We start from the raw sequence: 15,876 nt of genomic DNA on the forward strand, positions 1-15,876 counted from the left end.
TACTGCGAATTCCAATATACAGCGGTACCTCAGTTTACGAACTTAATCCATTCCAGAAGTCCGTTCTTAAACCGAAACCGTTATTAAACTGAGGCACACTTTCCCTAATGAGGTCTCCTGCTGCCGGTGCCCTTCCACCGTTCGGATTCCATTCTTAAACCAAGGTAAAGTTCTCAAACTGGGACACTATTTCCGGTTTTGCGGAGTTCGTAAACTGAATCGTTCTTAAACAGATCCGTTCTTAAACTGAGGTACCACTGTAATGTGATGGTGATAATAGAAATTCTGAGAAATTAGTTTAATTTCACTGCACACAGTTGGTGTGGTGACAATAAAGGTTTATTCTTCTTCTTATTGTTGTTGTTATCATTGAAATTTACAAGAAATAATCAATCATACCACTATTTTTATAGACTTAGTGATATTATGAAAATCAGCACTGGTTTCATTTTAAGTATTGAGGGATGTATAATATTGAGAGACCATTTTAAGAGAACTTTGAGGGTAAATTCATTTTGATTTCATTACTGAAGATGTGAAGTTACAATTCTGGCATGCCTTCTGTAAAATTCAGTAAAAAAAAGAGTAGTAGACTTGGTAGACCTGCTTTAATACTTTTTCATTCCCAATCATAGCATCAAGCAAAAAATAAAATTCTTTTAGCAAAGCCATAAATACATAAATAAATGCACTTATAACTCATAGTTCTACTAACAGCTAAGCTACAGCTGGCTCAATCCAACATTTAAACCAATTAAAAGGTACAGCCCTACAAGTAAGCAATCCACAGTGAATTATAGTTGTTTGTTCTCCAATAGGCCTTAGATTTTCACTCTGCCCAGAAAGGAACATAAGTGTCTTTAAAAGTGTGACTCAGAATTGCCCCAGGTGGTTTGGGAATCTTGGGTATTTGGAAACGTCAAATGTTTTAACAAAAATACTTTAAGTAGAATGATATGTATTTGGAGGAGGCATGTTGAATTTAGGGGTGCCTCCTTCCCCGACAGAACCTACAACAGTTGCATGGCATGCAGAAATTTCATTGCTATGTCTTTTTGCTGTCAAATATGTGCAATGATTTGAAAACCTGCTCACATTGAATTTCTGCAGCTATTAAAAGTACAGAGTCTGTGTTGGTCAAAAAAATGGCATTGTGGAATACAACTCAGTGAGAGACTGGATCGTAAGGCTTCTGGTGTATTTTAGCAGTTTAAATCTGATATCTTACATTGAATAATCGCTACGTAACTTGCTGCTAGTAGAGTTGAATACAGAACCTGCTACTTTGCTAAAATTGGTTGTGAATCTATTTGTGCTGACCATCTCTGTTTAGTACTTCAACGTTGTACTTTTACAAAGGAATAAATAGCATAGGAGGTTTTTTCTAAGACAAATGAGCTGGTGATGCCTTTGTTCCAGGATCATAAGTAACTGCTAAAATGTGTGGGTGTAGATCACATTTGGGAAATTGGTGAGTCACTTTGGTCCCTTAGCTGACTTTCATGTGTGGCCTGTAGGCCCACTGCCCAGCTGATTAGCTAGAAACAGTTTTGGAGCCTACCACTGGGGATGCACCACAGCTGTTCTCAATGGCACTCAGCTGGGTGGGAGGGGAGGTATAGGCAGCAGAAGCCCTCTTTTGACATCCTTCTGTTTCATCTGCTTCATTTCATTCACATTTGTGACATAATGTGGCTGTGAGTAGGTATCTCTGCATTTTATGGTCTGTAACTTCCTAAGATGCAGACTTGCATATGCTTTGCGTGCTCTTCCATTACTGGTACTGTTATCAAAGAAGAATTGAGTAAGTGTGTAAATTGAATGTTACCATCAAGCATTTTTTTTATAGGCCAAAGTGCCAATGTTACATGTCTAATCACTGAACAAGGAATGGGTTTCTGTGCTCTTTTCTCCCCTTTCTCCACTTGGTTGCAAATTCTGACTTGTCTTTCCCGCTTTAGTGGTGGCTCAGCAATAACTGCTGTATTGACACTAACTATGGAGTTTGTTAATCCATCTCCAACTGTGGTTTTGTAACCTGGTTAGAGTTGATGCATTGGGAAGACAACACTGGTGGGTTTAGATTAGTAATAATTATTTTACTGTTTTGCCTACCAATTTAAAAGAATCTACAAGCTTTCAAACATGTAACACAGTGCAAACCAGTTAATTCCATTATTCTAACCCATCATCTCTGCAAAATGAACACTGAATTTGGGGCACAATCCTTTTTCCTGTCTGATGCTGTGCTCATGATTGGAGGAAGCTCTGTAGGACCTGACTTTACCCTCTTCACTTTAGCACATATGTATCTCTGTACATGAGCCATGAAGAGGAGAAGGAAATGGAGTTCTGGTGTGCCTTGAGGCAGGGATGGGTAACAAATAACCCTCCAGATGTGGCTAACTTAGAGAGAGTGGTGAAGACACTAATAAAACAAAATTCTGGTAAATAAGGGTTGGTAGCAATATGCAATCTTTAGAAGAAATCCAACACAGGTCAGCACAGGATCTTTAGAAGAAATCCGACAGCAGGGTGTCTGCAAACAAATAACTGGCATCAGTGCCTTAGATGCTTTCTGTTTGATCTACAAACAACTCAACCTGTTTTTCAGGTGATACGAAGAAGTAGTGATGAAGAAAAACTGCTCTGCTTGGTTCGACAGCGTGCAGGACATCACTGCCAAAATGCCGTCATTGTGATACTTATTTTGGCTTGGGAGGGGATTCCTCATCTTCTGGCTGACACTCTATACAAGGAACTGACCCAGAGCCTCAGAAAATATGGCTGTCCAACTAGCCGAAGATGTGCACTAAATGAAGAGTGAGTGCACTCCAGAACACTGATATTTTGATGCATGAAAGTTTTAATTCTCCCACATAATTTACTTCTGTGACTCATAATTATTCTTTTTAAGATTTCAGATTATAGTCCTAGTACATAAAACTTGAAAAAGTGTTATTTTGTAGTTGAGTAGGATGTAGCCAACATTTAATTGCCAATTTGAGTATAGTGTGGGAGGACCAAAATGAGCTTTCTGCTCCTCCTGTTTCCATCTCTGGCAAAAAAAGAAATTACATGAAGACAGGTGTTTCCCTTCATTTTAATTTACTTGAGCCACATCTTGTGCTGCTTCTGATGCTGTGAAGGAATCACAACCAAACCTATCAAGCATGATCTCTTTCTCTAAATAGCTTAAATTATAAACTTAGTATATCCCATTAGAAGGTCAATTGACTAGGAAATCTCTTATACACAGTAATGGAAAAGTAACAAATTGGTCATTATCAAAAACAGCTGATGAACTATGACACGTGTGTTTTTCCATTGTTCTGTTCAGAGATGTTTGGGGTATGCATTTATAGAAGCTTGCTGCACTGCTGGCTGATTGCCACTTGTTTAAATCTTCCACAGTCGTACCTGCGCCTGTCAAGGCCTTGATCCAGAGACATGTGGAGCATCCTTCTCATTTGGCTGTTCATGGAGTATGTATTATAATGGCTGTAAGTTTGCCAGAAGCAAAGCCCCCAGGAAATTTAGACTTCTCACTGATGATCACAAACAAGTAAGTGTCCTTCCTGCCTTTCTCAAAATAATTTCTAATTTTACTTTTTAGGGACAATCACAAAAAGGGTGCAGGGTTTTTTGCTAATTGGATCACTTGGGCATATACATTTATAAGCATTCAAGGCAGCATGATACCTAATGTAATCTCCTCATTTCCCCCCTCTCTATCCCTACTACATAGATTCTGTGTGAAGACTGAGCACCACGACAGTGCTGTTTGTGCCAAAGCACTCATACATTATTGGTTTACCAAGGTCTTTCTTGACATTTTATTTACCCTTTTGTTTGCAGTTAACTTGCTGGCTGCTTCACCAATGCCATCCTTTCATGCCTCCAATAGCCCATAGCTGACTGTAGTTTATGTATGTTCCCTCCCAGATAGAAATTGAACATCCTCAAACATATTCAAGGTGTCAGTTTAAATAACACTGATTAGTTTTTATTTCCCATAGTCCCAATTTTTAAAAAAGTTGGAATACCGTATTTTTCGCACCATAGGGCGCACCGGACCATAGGGCGCACCCAGTTTTTAGGGGGGGAAATCAAGGAAAAAAATATTTTTCCCCCAGCCCCAAAGAGCAGCGTACAGGCTGCACACAACCTCTCCCTGCCAGAGGGGTTGCGCGCAGCTATGGAAGAAGGCAAGGCAGCGAGCGGGATGGATCCCGCTTGCTGCTTTGGCTTCCCCTTTAGCCCCGTGCAGCCTCTCCTTGTCGGGAGACGCTGCGCAGGGCTAAAGAAGCCATAGCCCCATGCAGCCTCAATTTTTGGAGGGGAAAAACTGCGTCCAATAGAGCGAAAAATACGGTACTTCATGCTTGCATAGGGGGCATGCTGATAGTGGTTTTGCTTTATTTTAAATTTTTCCAGTATTTTCCTGTATCTGAGTGTCCCAGAGTGGCACACAGTAAATACTGAAAGCTTTCAACATTAAAAAACCATTAAAGCCATATTTAGCTATAAACAAACTGAAACCCATTGTAAAATACAATAATGACAGGAAAAAGTTGAAAGTACAGTGAAAATCTTCTCCTTGTGCTAGTTATTCATCTCTTCCAAAATCATGGGTCTGCAGGTGTGTTTTTGCCAGTCATCTAAATGAAAACCATGTAGGGGAATAATGCACCTCAGAGAAGAGACTGTTACAAGTTTTGGGGCTATCACAGAGAAAATCCTCCCCTGTGTCCCTGCACTGTGAATCACCTTTGGCAAGAGGGCCACAATAGGGACTCCTGTGCAATTCTTAATGAACAAGCAGGCTGGTGTGAGATGAGGCGTTTTCATATACTTATGTGCTGCTGAAGCAAGTGCTAAATCATATAGTTCTTATGTTAAGGATGAAAAAGATGGATCACTTATCTGTTTTCTGTTTCTGTCACTGTTTTTATTAGGTGTTATTTTAGCTAAATACTGAATATTGATCATTTTGCAGATGACATAAATCTAGGAAGTATAGCAATGCAAAAGCAGAAGAAGATAGATTCAAAGTACAGACAGATATGGATCATTTGAGCAACTGGACGGAGTGAGATGAGGTTTAATGTAAAGAAGTGTAAGATTGTTCTTTTAGGTAAGAATAGCACGTAGCATAGATTTATAAAGCCAGATATCTCTGTTGGCTAGAATGCAGTCAGAGAGAAATATTGGGTAGATAGTAACATTTTTGTGTGTGGGAGTTCATGGTATTGTGCATGTGTTTAAGAGCGACCAGATTTCTTCAGTCTGTTTTTTGCTGTAACAACAACAAAAACAGCAAAGTCTTGAAGCATTTTTAAACATTAACACCCTTATTATGGCTTGAGCTTTCCTGGATTAGTCTTACTTCATCAGATGCCGTCTTAATGCTTGTGCAACATGGGCATCCCCTGGAATCTTTGGGAGATCATGGAGGGTGCCATGTGCACAAGGAGTGTCATCTGGGAATAATCCACAGATGCAAAGAGGAATCCCTTGGGGTATATGCGTTGTTTCCCCCATCTCACAGAAGAGAGTGAGATTGTCATCGCACTGGATCAGAGTGTCATGCTGAGCGTCTTGCAAATAAGTATGTTGCTTCAACTACTGAGCCACTACAAGACTAGCAAAACCTAAATAAAGTCATAAAAGTGTATCAACTTGGGAGAATGTGATTGCAATGAGTATTCTGTACTGTTCAGTTAAAACCGAGAAGGCACTCGCCATTCATCATCATGCCTTCTGTTTTCAGTGTCCAGGCCATAGATTAATGTAGCCAGAATGGCACAACAAGGTTTTGGAGAAGTCTGCAAGTTGAGATTTGCCAAAGTATAAAAATTATAGGGAGGGTAAAAAACTAGGGAAGGAACGAGGGAGACTCCAGTGAGAGCTAAGCATGCTCAGTGTTCAGGGATTGCTGAATGACTGATGACAGTAGACAAAAAACTTTTGGGGGGTGGGGAAGGAGAAACTAAAGGATATCCACTATGTGCTCAGAGAAATGTAACAATAGTTGTTTGGTCAAACCGATGTGCTTGCCATATTAGCATAGGTCTAAGTGAATTTTCTTTAAGCAAATGTAATGTTTTAATTTAAAACAAAACGGTTTTTTATTTTGTGTGTTTGGTTTTTCACTTCTCTCCTTTCCCTCCCCCCCATAGCCTTGGCTGTGACCCAAAGGGCAGGATTCAGCTAAGTGGTTGCATTAATGGAAAGCAGCACAAGTCCCACTAGCACAACAGGACTGTCTCCTTGTCTCTCCCCCCCCATGCACTCCCACGCCCTCCCCAAATCTGCTTGGGGGTGCTGGGCAAACCCTGAGAACAGGGTGCAGGGAGAGGAGAGGGGAGGGGAGATCCTTCCCTCTGGCAAGCATTTCTCCTGCAATGATTGTGTTAAAGCATCACTGAAATCCACCCAGAGAGTTCTCATACTTACCTCCCCTATTAACTCAGTAGGCGGCCTAATGTATGCTCCTGTCTCTTAATTTGAATCACTTTGCTCCCATCTGCAACATTAGGATGATTATAATTATGACCTACTTTACAGGACAGTTGTAAGTATTACTGAAATAATAGTCCGGTTTGCAAAACCAGACCATGGCTTAAAGTGAAGTCATGGGCTGCTTTGCTCTTCTCAGGTTATTTTGCTTATGTGCTTTGTTGAGCTATGTCATAGTTTGGCTTAGCATGAACCTGGGTCCATGGTTTACAAATTGTAAACCAGACAACAAATCTTGGTTACAGCTTGTTATTAGTCCGAAGAGAGCTAAACAGTGAAGCTGGTTTAGACAACACCCAAAGCCACACTGTGGCTTAGGTCAGTATGGTGCAGCAGCGAAATAACTAGGGAGGAATGTAGCCATGGTTTGGCATAATTTGACATGTGAACTAGTCTATTGTGTGTGAAATGCTTGGAACGCTCTAAAGCATCATACAAACACTTTCTTTATTATGTAGCAGGTTTCCAAACATGGTACTTGCTTTGAAGAAGAAATATATGTTTGTATTTTAATGCCAACGTGAACTCCCTTCCAACACCTCCATTAGATCTTTCTCTTGGAAATGGAAAGTGAACTTGGGATCTTTTGTGAACTTCTTTTAGTGCCAAGCAATTAATTTGCTGACTGCTTTTCTCTTCCTTTGAGCAACTCTCAAGAATGTTGCTATGTTTTGCCATTATGATAACAAACTTACATGTGGGTTAGTAACCAAAACCACAGGAAGCTGACTAAATAGCGTACTGAATCTACGTTTGATGTTGCTTTCACAGTTTTACTAGTCTGCTTCTCAAGCTATAAAATGATATGATGACTCCTTTCCCTGTCTAGGAAGAACATCTCGAAAACAATTTGCAAACTTTAGCCACTGATGTTGCTCCACTGTATCAGAAACTAGCCCCTGATGCTTTTCAAAACCAGGTAAAATCAAAGAAACTCCATTATCTCTATTATGACACATCATCGTTTTAATACTGGTGATGCAGAAAGAAAAGCTGCACAAGTTAGTTGAAGGCCTTTCGTTACCTTAACTGGCCTAGCTGAAAGAACAGCTAAGCTGCGATCCTATGCACACTTAACTGGGAGTATGTCTCATTAAACACTGTAGGACTTCTAGAAAGAAATGCACTGCTGGTGTTACAGCTTTCAAATTCCTGCTGCTGTGTCCCCTGCTTACTAACAGGGTCAAAAAACTAATTGTTGTATTGTTCATCCCCATTGCCGATCAGTGTATTGCATGAAGTTGGTAGATCCTGACAGATGTTGTTTTAATTAGATTGTAGATCTAAGGATTTTTAGCACAATTCTCATCAAATAAGTCAAGCATTTACTTTCATATTTAGCAATGCATAACAATGACAGTGTTGGCATGTCATGGTAAACCACTAACAAGTTAGCCATGGTTAATGGTTTACCATGCGTGTGCAAATGGTTCTTACTGTAGTCCTCTCCTCTAGTGGGTTAGAGCAACAAACCATAATCCTTGGGAGTTATGGTTTGTTCTGCTCCAATCAAACCACGTTGTGAACACAAGGTTCGTTCTTAGAGTGTGCAAGTTTTGTTTTGTTGGAGCAAAACAAACCACAACCCCTAGTTTGGAAGTAATGCTAAGCCAGGAATTGTGGTTTTTAGTTCCTGGTGGCTAAAGAAAGGGGCCAAAAAGGAGTGATCTCATGCTTATGTGACCTTTGGCATTCCATGGCATGTAAATTGGGTTTATGTGTTCTCAGTCCAGTTGTTCACTTCAAATGAAAAATTGTCCCTGAAGCTGGTGGTGTTTTGTGAGATACAATGTTATCTCCAGATAAGATTTATTTGTATTTGTAGGAGAGCAGTTATTAATTTGTTTTTGTTTTATTATGTATTTTGTGTTTTCATTTTGCATTTTTATGTTGTGAACCTCCCTGTGATCTTCAGATGAAGGGTGGTATACAAAATTAATGATTGAATAAATAAATAATTTTATTTTTTTTTTAAGGTGGAAAATGAGCACCTGGGTCCTGACTGTCGACTTGGGATTAAGGATGGCCGACCTTTTTCTGGTGTCACAGCTTGCATCGATTTTTGTGCTCATGCCCATAAGGATACACACAACATGCACAATGGAAGCACTGTGGTATGCAACATTGTTGGGATTCAGTTTCCCAAGTGCTTGTTCATTTACAATTTATTTACTTGTGCTACCCTGTAGCTGTGAATGCACCCTTATTTCTAGACTTGCTTTTGTTCTTAATTGTTTATGCTCTTCTTTACAAAGTCTTCTTGCAAAAAAGCCACGTTTATAAAATAAAATAAAAAGCAATTCAGAACTGCAACAAATGCAAGACAAAACAAATAATCGGCTTCCTGCCCTAAGTAGACCTCTAGTTCTTGGATATGTTGCAATCCCCTTTATAAAGCTGAAGTAATTTGCAAGGGGCGCTTCAAGTTGCCGTGGTTGAAAGTTAAAAGTTTTTATGGATTGATAGAGGTAAGGGAACCAAATCATTGCATGTGGAGAACAACTTCCACAAGTGCAACAAAACTTCTCTCCTCTGTGCTGCCCAAAATCTGCTCCAGGGGTTCCCCACTTGTGAAAGTCATTAGACAGAAGAACTTTTTAAAGGTGAAAAGCAGCTGAGTAGATATGTGAATGATTGTGCTGTTAGTGTTTCTAAAATTGTGCAATGTTGTTCAAACCATGACATGTGGCTTGATGTTTGAAGGAGAGGGGAATGTCCTTATATTTCACACAAGCACCCCAAATATCACCTTTGCTAAAGTTGCTTCACTAACAAATAAGTGATGATTTATTATATCCCCCCCCCCCCCGTTTTTCTGGCTAGGTTTGTACATTAACAAAAGAAGATAACCGCATGGTTGGGGTGATACCCAATGATGAGCAGCTGCATGTGCTGCCCCTTTACAAAATCTCACAAACAGATGAATTTGGCACAGAGGAGGGTCTGGAAGCCAAGATAAAAGCTGGGGCAATCCAAGTGCTTACTGCTTTCCCACGAGAAGTAAGAATGCTAGCAGAGCCACGTAGAGCGACGAAAAAGAAGAAAGCAGACTCAAAGAAGCAAACCTTAGCAGAGAAGAAGCTGTCTACTCCTGCAAAGGGAAAAAACAGAGTGCAGGAAAATACCAATAAAGCGTCAAAAAGTTCAGGTAGGTACAATAAACCTTGTTTCAAAAGTTACCTGATACTGGCAGAAATCTGTTTATCAAAGGTAGGGCTGAATCTCAGAATCTGAAGTCAACAATCAAGCTCTCAGTGTGTCTAATAAGTTAGGTATTGAGGGTGGGATGAAGCAAAACGTTAGCGCAATCAGAATCTCAAGTGTACATTTAATAAACAGACTGAATCATGGCAAGGTTGAGGTGCTATGTGGGTAAGTTGTTCTCAGATCCAGGAATTAGGGAGGCGACCTGTTCTGGGTGGAGGAACAGGTGTCTAAAGGAACAGGTGTGCAGCTTGAGCACTTCTTCTCGATTCAAAGCTGTTGTTAGAGGCCCAAGTGGCTTCAGTGGTGAGGAGTGCCTGTGCCCAGCTATGGCTGGTTTGCCAGCCATGGATGTTCCTGGATCAGCGACAGCCTGACATCAGTAATTCGTATTCTGACAGTCTCACAATTCTAAAGTTGCAACACCCTCTGCATGGGCTACCTTTGAAGATGGTCCAAAAGCTACAGCTGGTGCAGAATGCAGCTGGTAAATTGTTAAGTGGGGCACCAAGGTAGGATCACATGTAATTGATCCTTAAAGGACTGCCCAGCTTGCCTGTGAGCTCCTGGGCCCAATTCAAGGCGCTGGTACTGACACACAAAACCCTGAATGGCTTTGAGGCCCTGTATTTAAAGGAGTTCTTATCCCAATACCTTGCAGACCCATGATTTGAGACAGTTGAGGGAGGCCATGCTTATTGTCCTGCCAACAGTATGGCATCTTGTGAGGTAACACAAGGCAGGGGCTTCTTGATACTGCAATTGTGCATTTCCCTGCCTGGAAAAGTGTGTCTGACACCTGCATTGGCAACTTTAGGTGTCAACCGAAGACACCTTCATCTGAACTTTGGGGACACAAATGGAATCCAACAGTTTCAGTATCACCTGTTGCGCCACCTTTTTTTTTAGTATTAAAATGTAATTTTAGAAGCTTTGTTTTTTTGTGGTGGTTGTATTTTAAAATTTTGTGAATCACCTTGGACTCCTACAGGAGGAAGGTTTATATTAATATTTTTATTTTTATTTCTATATTGGTAGGTTGCTGAAGGCACTCAGCGGAAGGTGACCAATGTTGACTCTGTTAATTTTTTATCCTGAAAAAGTACTGCATTTAGGTTGGGTAGAGCTACTAATAGTAAATTTTCACATGATATTTAGAGAATGTATACCTGTTGTGCATGTGAGCTGTGTCTGCTGGAGTTTGCAAGCCACTTCATCAGCTGAAATTTTAAAATTTCAACCACTTCAGTAGGAAGTCCTTTTTAGTCAAAGGCAGGCTACTTTAGCACATTTTGGATACCCATATCCAACCAGTCTTCACATTTCCCCCACCCCTCCCAAAGACACACATGTGCTATTTCCAGCTCAGCGCTGACTGCTAAAACTCTTACCCAGGATACAGCTGCCTCTTCTCTGCTGGAAACGATAAGCCTCCATTGAAGGGAAATTCATATTCTCACAATTAAGTTTGCTTTTTTATTGACCAGCTACAGAAAAATGTAGAGCTTTATATTTAAAACATTTTGTTCTTTTCTCCTTAGGGAGCAAAGCTAATTCATTGCAACCTGGGACAAAAATGGAGAGTGGTGATCACCTTTCTACAATAAAACACAATTCAGACACTACTAAAAATTGCTCTGTACTAAAGCAATATGCTCCTTCCTCCCCTTTAAAGCTGGATAGTTTACATTCTTGCTCTCCATTAACTCACAAAGCTGGTGGTATAATGCCAGTGAGTAATAATCAACAAGATTTTTCAACTCCCTACGGGTATTTGCAATGCAGTAGTAACAAACCTCATATGACACCCAAAGGTAAGATCTTTGATGTGTCCATCAGCGATCATACTGGAATTTTGCTGGATGAGAAGAGGAATGGGGTGCCCCCATTTCTTCAAGACCTTACTGTTTCAGAATCCACAGCCTTCAGAGATACCTTGCCTCACACACTTGAACAAGGAGTAGTCAGCAAGCAAAATTGTGAAATAAAGTTAGAAAACTCTCCTGCCTCACAGTTGGCTAGCTCTTGTGATTACTCAGTGCCGTTAAATTCTCCAGAAGATATAGTCAGAAATGAAATTGGTTCTTCCCAGGAGTGTCCAATGCAAAAAGGTGGTTTCAAGAACCCAAATTGCGATTCTGCCACTGTGAATAAACACGCAAGTTGCGAGCTCTTAAAGTGCACAGAGTCCGAAGAAAAAGCAGAGGAAATGTGGTCTGACAGTGAGCATAATTTTTTGGATAATGACATAGGTGGGGTAGCTGTAGCACCATCACACGGCTCCATCTTAATTGAATGTGCACGCCGTGAGCTACACGCCACAACTCCAATTAAAAAGCCGAACCGGAATCATCCCACACGGATATCATTAGTCTTCTACCAACACAAAAACTTAAATGAGCCAAAACATGGGATAGCGCTGTGGGAGGCAAAGATGGCTGAGAGAGCAAAAGAGAAAGCAGCAGAAAAATCAAGCACTGAAAATACCAATGTACAACCCAATGACAGGAATGTGCACCAGGCCAGTGCCACGAGAGAGATTTTCTATGAAGACAATGAATTCAACCAAATTCCATCGCGCCGAGCATTAACAGTAACTCATGATAACATCATAACGGTGTCTACTTATGCCCTCACTCGAGTTGCCGGGCCGTATAACCATTGGGCATAAGTTTTTATAGCAACTATACAACCTTGCCTTGGGAGCAGTGTTACACAATAATCCCTAAAGGTGCTGTTAAAGAACAAAGTCTTGTATGGTTTACTCTTTGTTCATCTCAACCATTTTGAAGGCTGAGGTAAAAAAAAATGATTTTTTTCCTTAAACTGTGACTTTATATATTTTAACATCTGGTGATTTTCAAGCACATTTTAAGCAAAAAAAAATTATATATGTATAGTTAAATGATTTTGGCTAGGTTATTAATCCTGATTGAATTATTCAGTTTATTACCTTTTAGAATTTATACTTTGGTGCTTTGAATTGTCTGTTTACTACAAATGGGCTTTTTATAAAGATTTTAACATACTTCAACTTTTATGATGTAAAATCAATTTAGACAGTATTAGCTATACACAGCTCTTGGTGCTCAATCACAAGAAACAGTTAAAGATAAGCTGATTTTTTTTTCCTTCATGGTGCCATTGCTCCGACATCTTCCAGTCGTTGCTGTGAAGCCCAAGTTAAGGATAACAAACCAATGATGATTTATCTTTGTACAGATCTTTCATGTCTGTATAGGTTTGTGTGTGCACGTGTATGGTCCACACACATCCACACACAAACAATATCACTAGTGATGGTTGGAGGTTGTAACCTGTAAATATATATATTTAAAAGCACTTTCTATTTTTAAAGTTAACTTGAAATAGTATAAGGATCACATTTGTCTAAGGTTTCTACATTCTCTACCAAGAAATCGTTATTTTTCTTAATGTGTAGAGTTCCATACTGCTACAACAACAGTACACATATACACATATACTAAGAATATTTGGTTTTTAGACTCTTCCCCCACCCCACCTTTTTCCCTTGAAATTTTTGGTTTGTTTCAGTTAATAAAACAGAGAGTTCGGATTTGCAAATATAAGCTTAAGGATCATTTTGTCTGTACCTGTATTGCTACGGTGTTTTGTTGTCAGAATTGATTTGCTGTAGTTTGTTTCAGCAATAAGTGCATGTGTGTCTTTCATGCAGAGCATTGCAAGCTACACGTGACAACCAAATGTTCCTAGAGTCTTGGGGGTAGAACTGTTAATTGCATCAGCAACTGCCCTCCTAAAGTTGCCTTATTAACATTCTGGAAAGTAGGACTCTAAAATATTTACAAGAGAAATTTGCAGTATCGGCTGTTTTATAGTATATTTGAGTTCATTAAATCTTCCATAATTTTCATCAGCTGTTAGCTGTCAACACATGAAGGGTTTTATAAACATGCAGTCCAACCCAGTGTGTGATTACTGAGAACTGAAGTCTACTTTGTCATTGGGTTTTTCTCCCAGGTAGGAAATTGTAGGATCACAGGCTCATTCTAATTTCCACACAGACGTTGCACAAAAGAGGAACCCATAGCATGCCAAAAGTTGCACGTTCAATCCCTGGCATCTCCAGCCAAAAACAAGGTCTCAGGTAGGCAGAAGTCTGTATTGTGCTATGTCTCCATTTTGGGGCCCAGCTGCATTATAACTTTTGTTGAGACGCAATTGCAGCGACACAAAACAGAAATATGATCTTGCCTCAACCAAAAACAAAACTAGAGAAAAGTGCACGGAAATAATTTTAAATCTCAGTTAATTTGATGTGCAAACTAAAACAAAATATTATTGATAGTCAACAGACAGTAGATAACACTGATAAATCTGACAACATGGTGTGGGGAGAAGAGAGGGTATCCAAGACCTAAATGTGTGACAGTCTCAAAAAGTTTTCCTTCTGTAAGAAATTATGCAAAATATAAAAGCAAAGTCACACCAGCAGAATGTAAAAAACCCAAACTAGTTCTGGCTGTCACAACTCAAACAGCAGCTGTAAGAGGGCAACTCCTTTATGAGGGAAGGTTACAACACTTCCAAGTTTTTGAGTTAAGGAAAAAGGTGATAAAGAGGACAATATGATAGAGGTGCATATAAATTCACACCTGTGTCATGCCCCCCTCCCCTCTTATACACAGTGCATAGTTAAATTATGGGATCTGATGTCATAAGATGTAATGATGGCCACCAGTTTGGATGGCTTTGAAAGGAGATTGGACAAGTTCACAGTGCATAAGGCTCTCAGTGGCTGCTAGGCTTGATGGCTGTGTACTCCCTTTGCTGCCAGAGGAAGGATGTCTCTGAATTCTGTTACTGGGGAGCACAAGTGTGGAGAGTGTTTTTGAACTCTAGCCCTGCTTGGGGGCCGATCACTGTGAGAACAGGATGCTGGACTAGATAGACCTTTGGTCTCTAAACCCAGCAGGGCTCCTCTTAAATTATTGCATTGTTTGTGTTACCAGTTGTTCAGGAGGAGCCATCGTGATACATGCATGGATGACAGCTCGTTCTATCCATGTATTGAAAATATTAGTAAAAAAGAGAATAATCACATATAGAACCTGTTCTGTATACACCACATTTAAATTGGTTCTCATGCGCTATAGGGCAGGGGTGGCTAAGCACACCCCCCCCCAGTTCAAGGGCCACCATGCAAGCTTTTGTTGACTCTTAAGTTCCCACCTATTTTGGCAGCAGGAAAAGAAAAGGCAGTGTTGAAGTGCCCAGGTGGTGGACTGTCTGCATCTATGTGTGCATGCATGCACATGTGCATTTATGCATGCAAGCAAGTGGGGGGGGGTGACACTCGTGGCTGGCTTGTGGATTCAAAGGGATGGCTGAAGTGAATGTAACCCTTAATAAAATTAAATTAAATTCAGCCACCCCTGCTAAAGTGTATATAATACCCAAATAAGGTCCAGAAAAGTAAATCCAAATACACTGCCAGGCAAACATGTAACAAATCCCTTCCCAGTTGGGCTGGAACTCCCTGGATAGGACAGTTTTCATGTGTATGCATGTGGTTCCTCCTTAGCAACAACTGGTACCACAAACATTACAAGATTACTGGTTTTATGTCTGGTCTGTCTGGTATGGCTTTGTTTTTATATTGTTGTACAATGTCCTGCTAAAAAATCTTCTGAAGTTAAAATGCACTTTGGTCTTTAACGCATGAACACACTCTCACTCTCACTCGTTACATTATGAGGTTATCAGTGCTATCTACAGTCTCTTGACTTGATAAGTTTTTTTGGTTTAGGTTGCATATTTAGTTCAAACTACACATTAGGTCTGTACACTCTCCCCCCCCCTTTTCACTTTCTTACTCATCCAGCACGATTGCAGTGTGACAAATAAAGTCTGCTTCATATGCTCTCTTAAGGCCACGTACGTTCCCAAACATTACAGATGCAGGTACAATTTCAGCCACACACAGGAACTGTGGACGCTTGGTCCTACAGGGCAACTTCCCATTTGTAAAGCTTATGCCAGAGCTTACTGATTTCATCCTTGAAACATGGTTGCTGAACTGATTGGTTTGCTTAAGAGCCTTGAATAGGCATAAACCTGCTACAAAGCAATCTTGGCAAATATCTGAAATCTCTTAGATAGTAATGG

The 15,876-nt window shown here is 40.2% G+C and overlaps 1 protein-coding gene across 2 annotated transcripts in view; it reads left to right on the forward strand.

The window, feature by feature from the left end:
- Positions 1-15,133, forward strand: part of TET1 (tet methylcytosine dioxygenase 1) — a 77,712-nt gene extending 62,579 nt beyond the window's left edge. For both annotated transcript variants that reach the window (XM_081861746.1, XM_081861747.1), the window contains 6 exons: positions 2,615-2,823; positions 3,415-3,565; positions 7,352-7,441; positions 8,499-8,636; positions 9,346-9,670; positions 11,268-15,133. In XM_081861746.1, the coding sequence (XP_081717872.1) occupies positions 2,615-2,823; positions 3,415-3,565; positions 7,352-7,441; positions 8,499-8,636; positions 9,346-9,670; positions 11,268-12,397 (2,043 nt within the window). In that variant the 3' untranslated portion in view covers positions 12,398-15,133. The remainder of the gene's footprint in view (positions 1-2,614; positions 2,824-3,414; positions 3,566-7,351; positions 7,442-8,498; positions 8,637-9,345; positions 9,671-11,267) is intronic.
- Positions 15,134-15,876: the final 743 nt, after the last annotated feature.

This window comes from Podarcis erhardii, assembly GCF_964252035.2.
Source record: "Podarcis erhardii genome assembly, chromosome: 5".
NCBI classification, from domain to species: domain Eukaryota; kingdom Metazoa; phylum Chordata; class Lepidosauria; order Squamata; family Lacertidae; genus Podarcis; species Podarcis erhardii.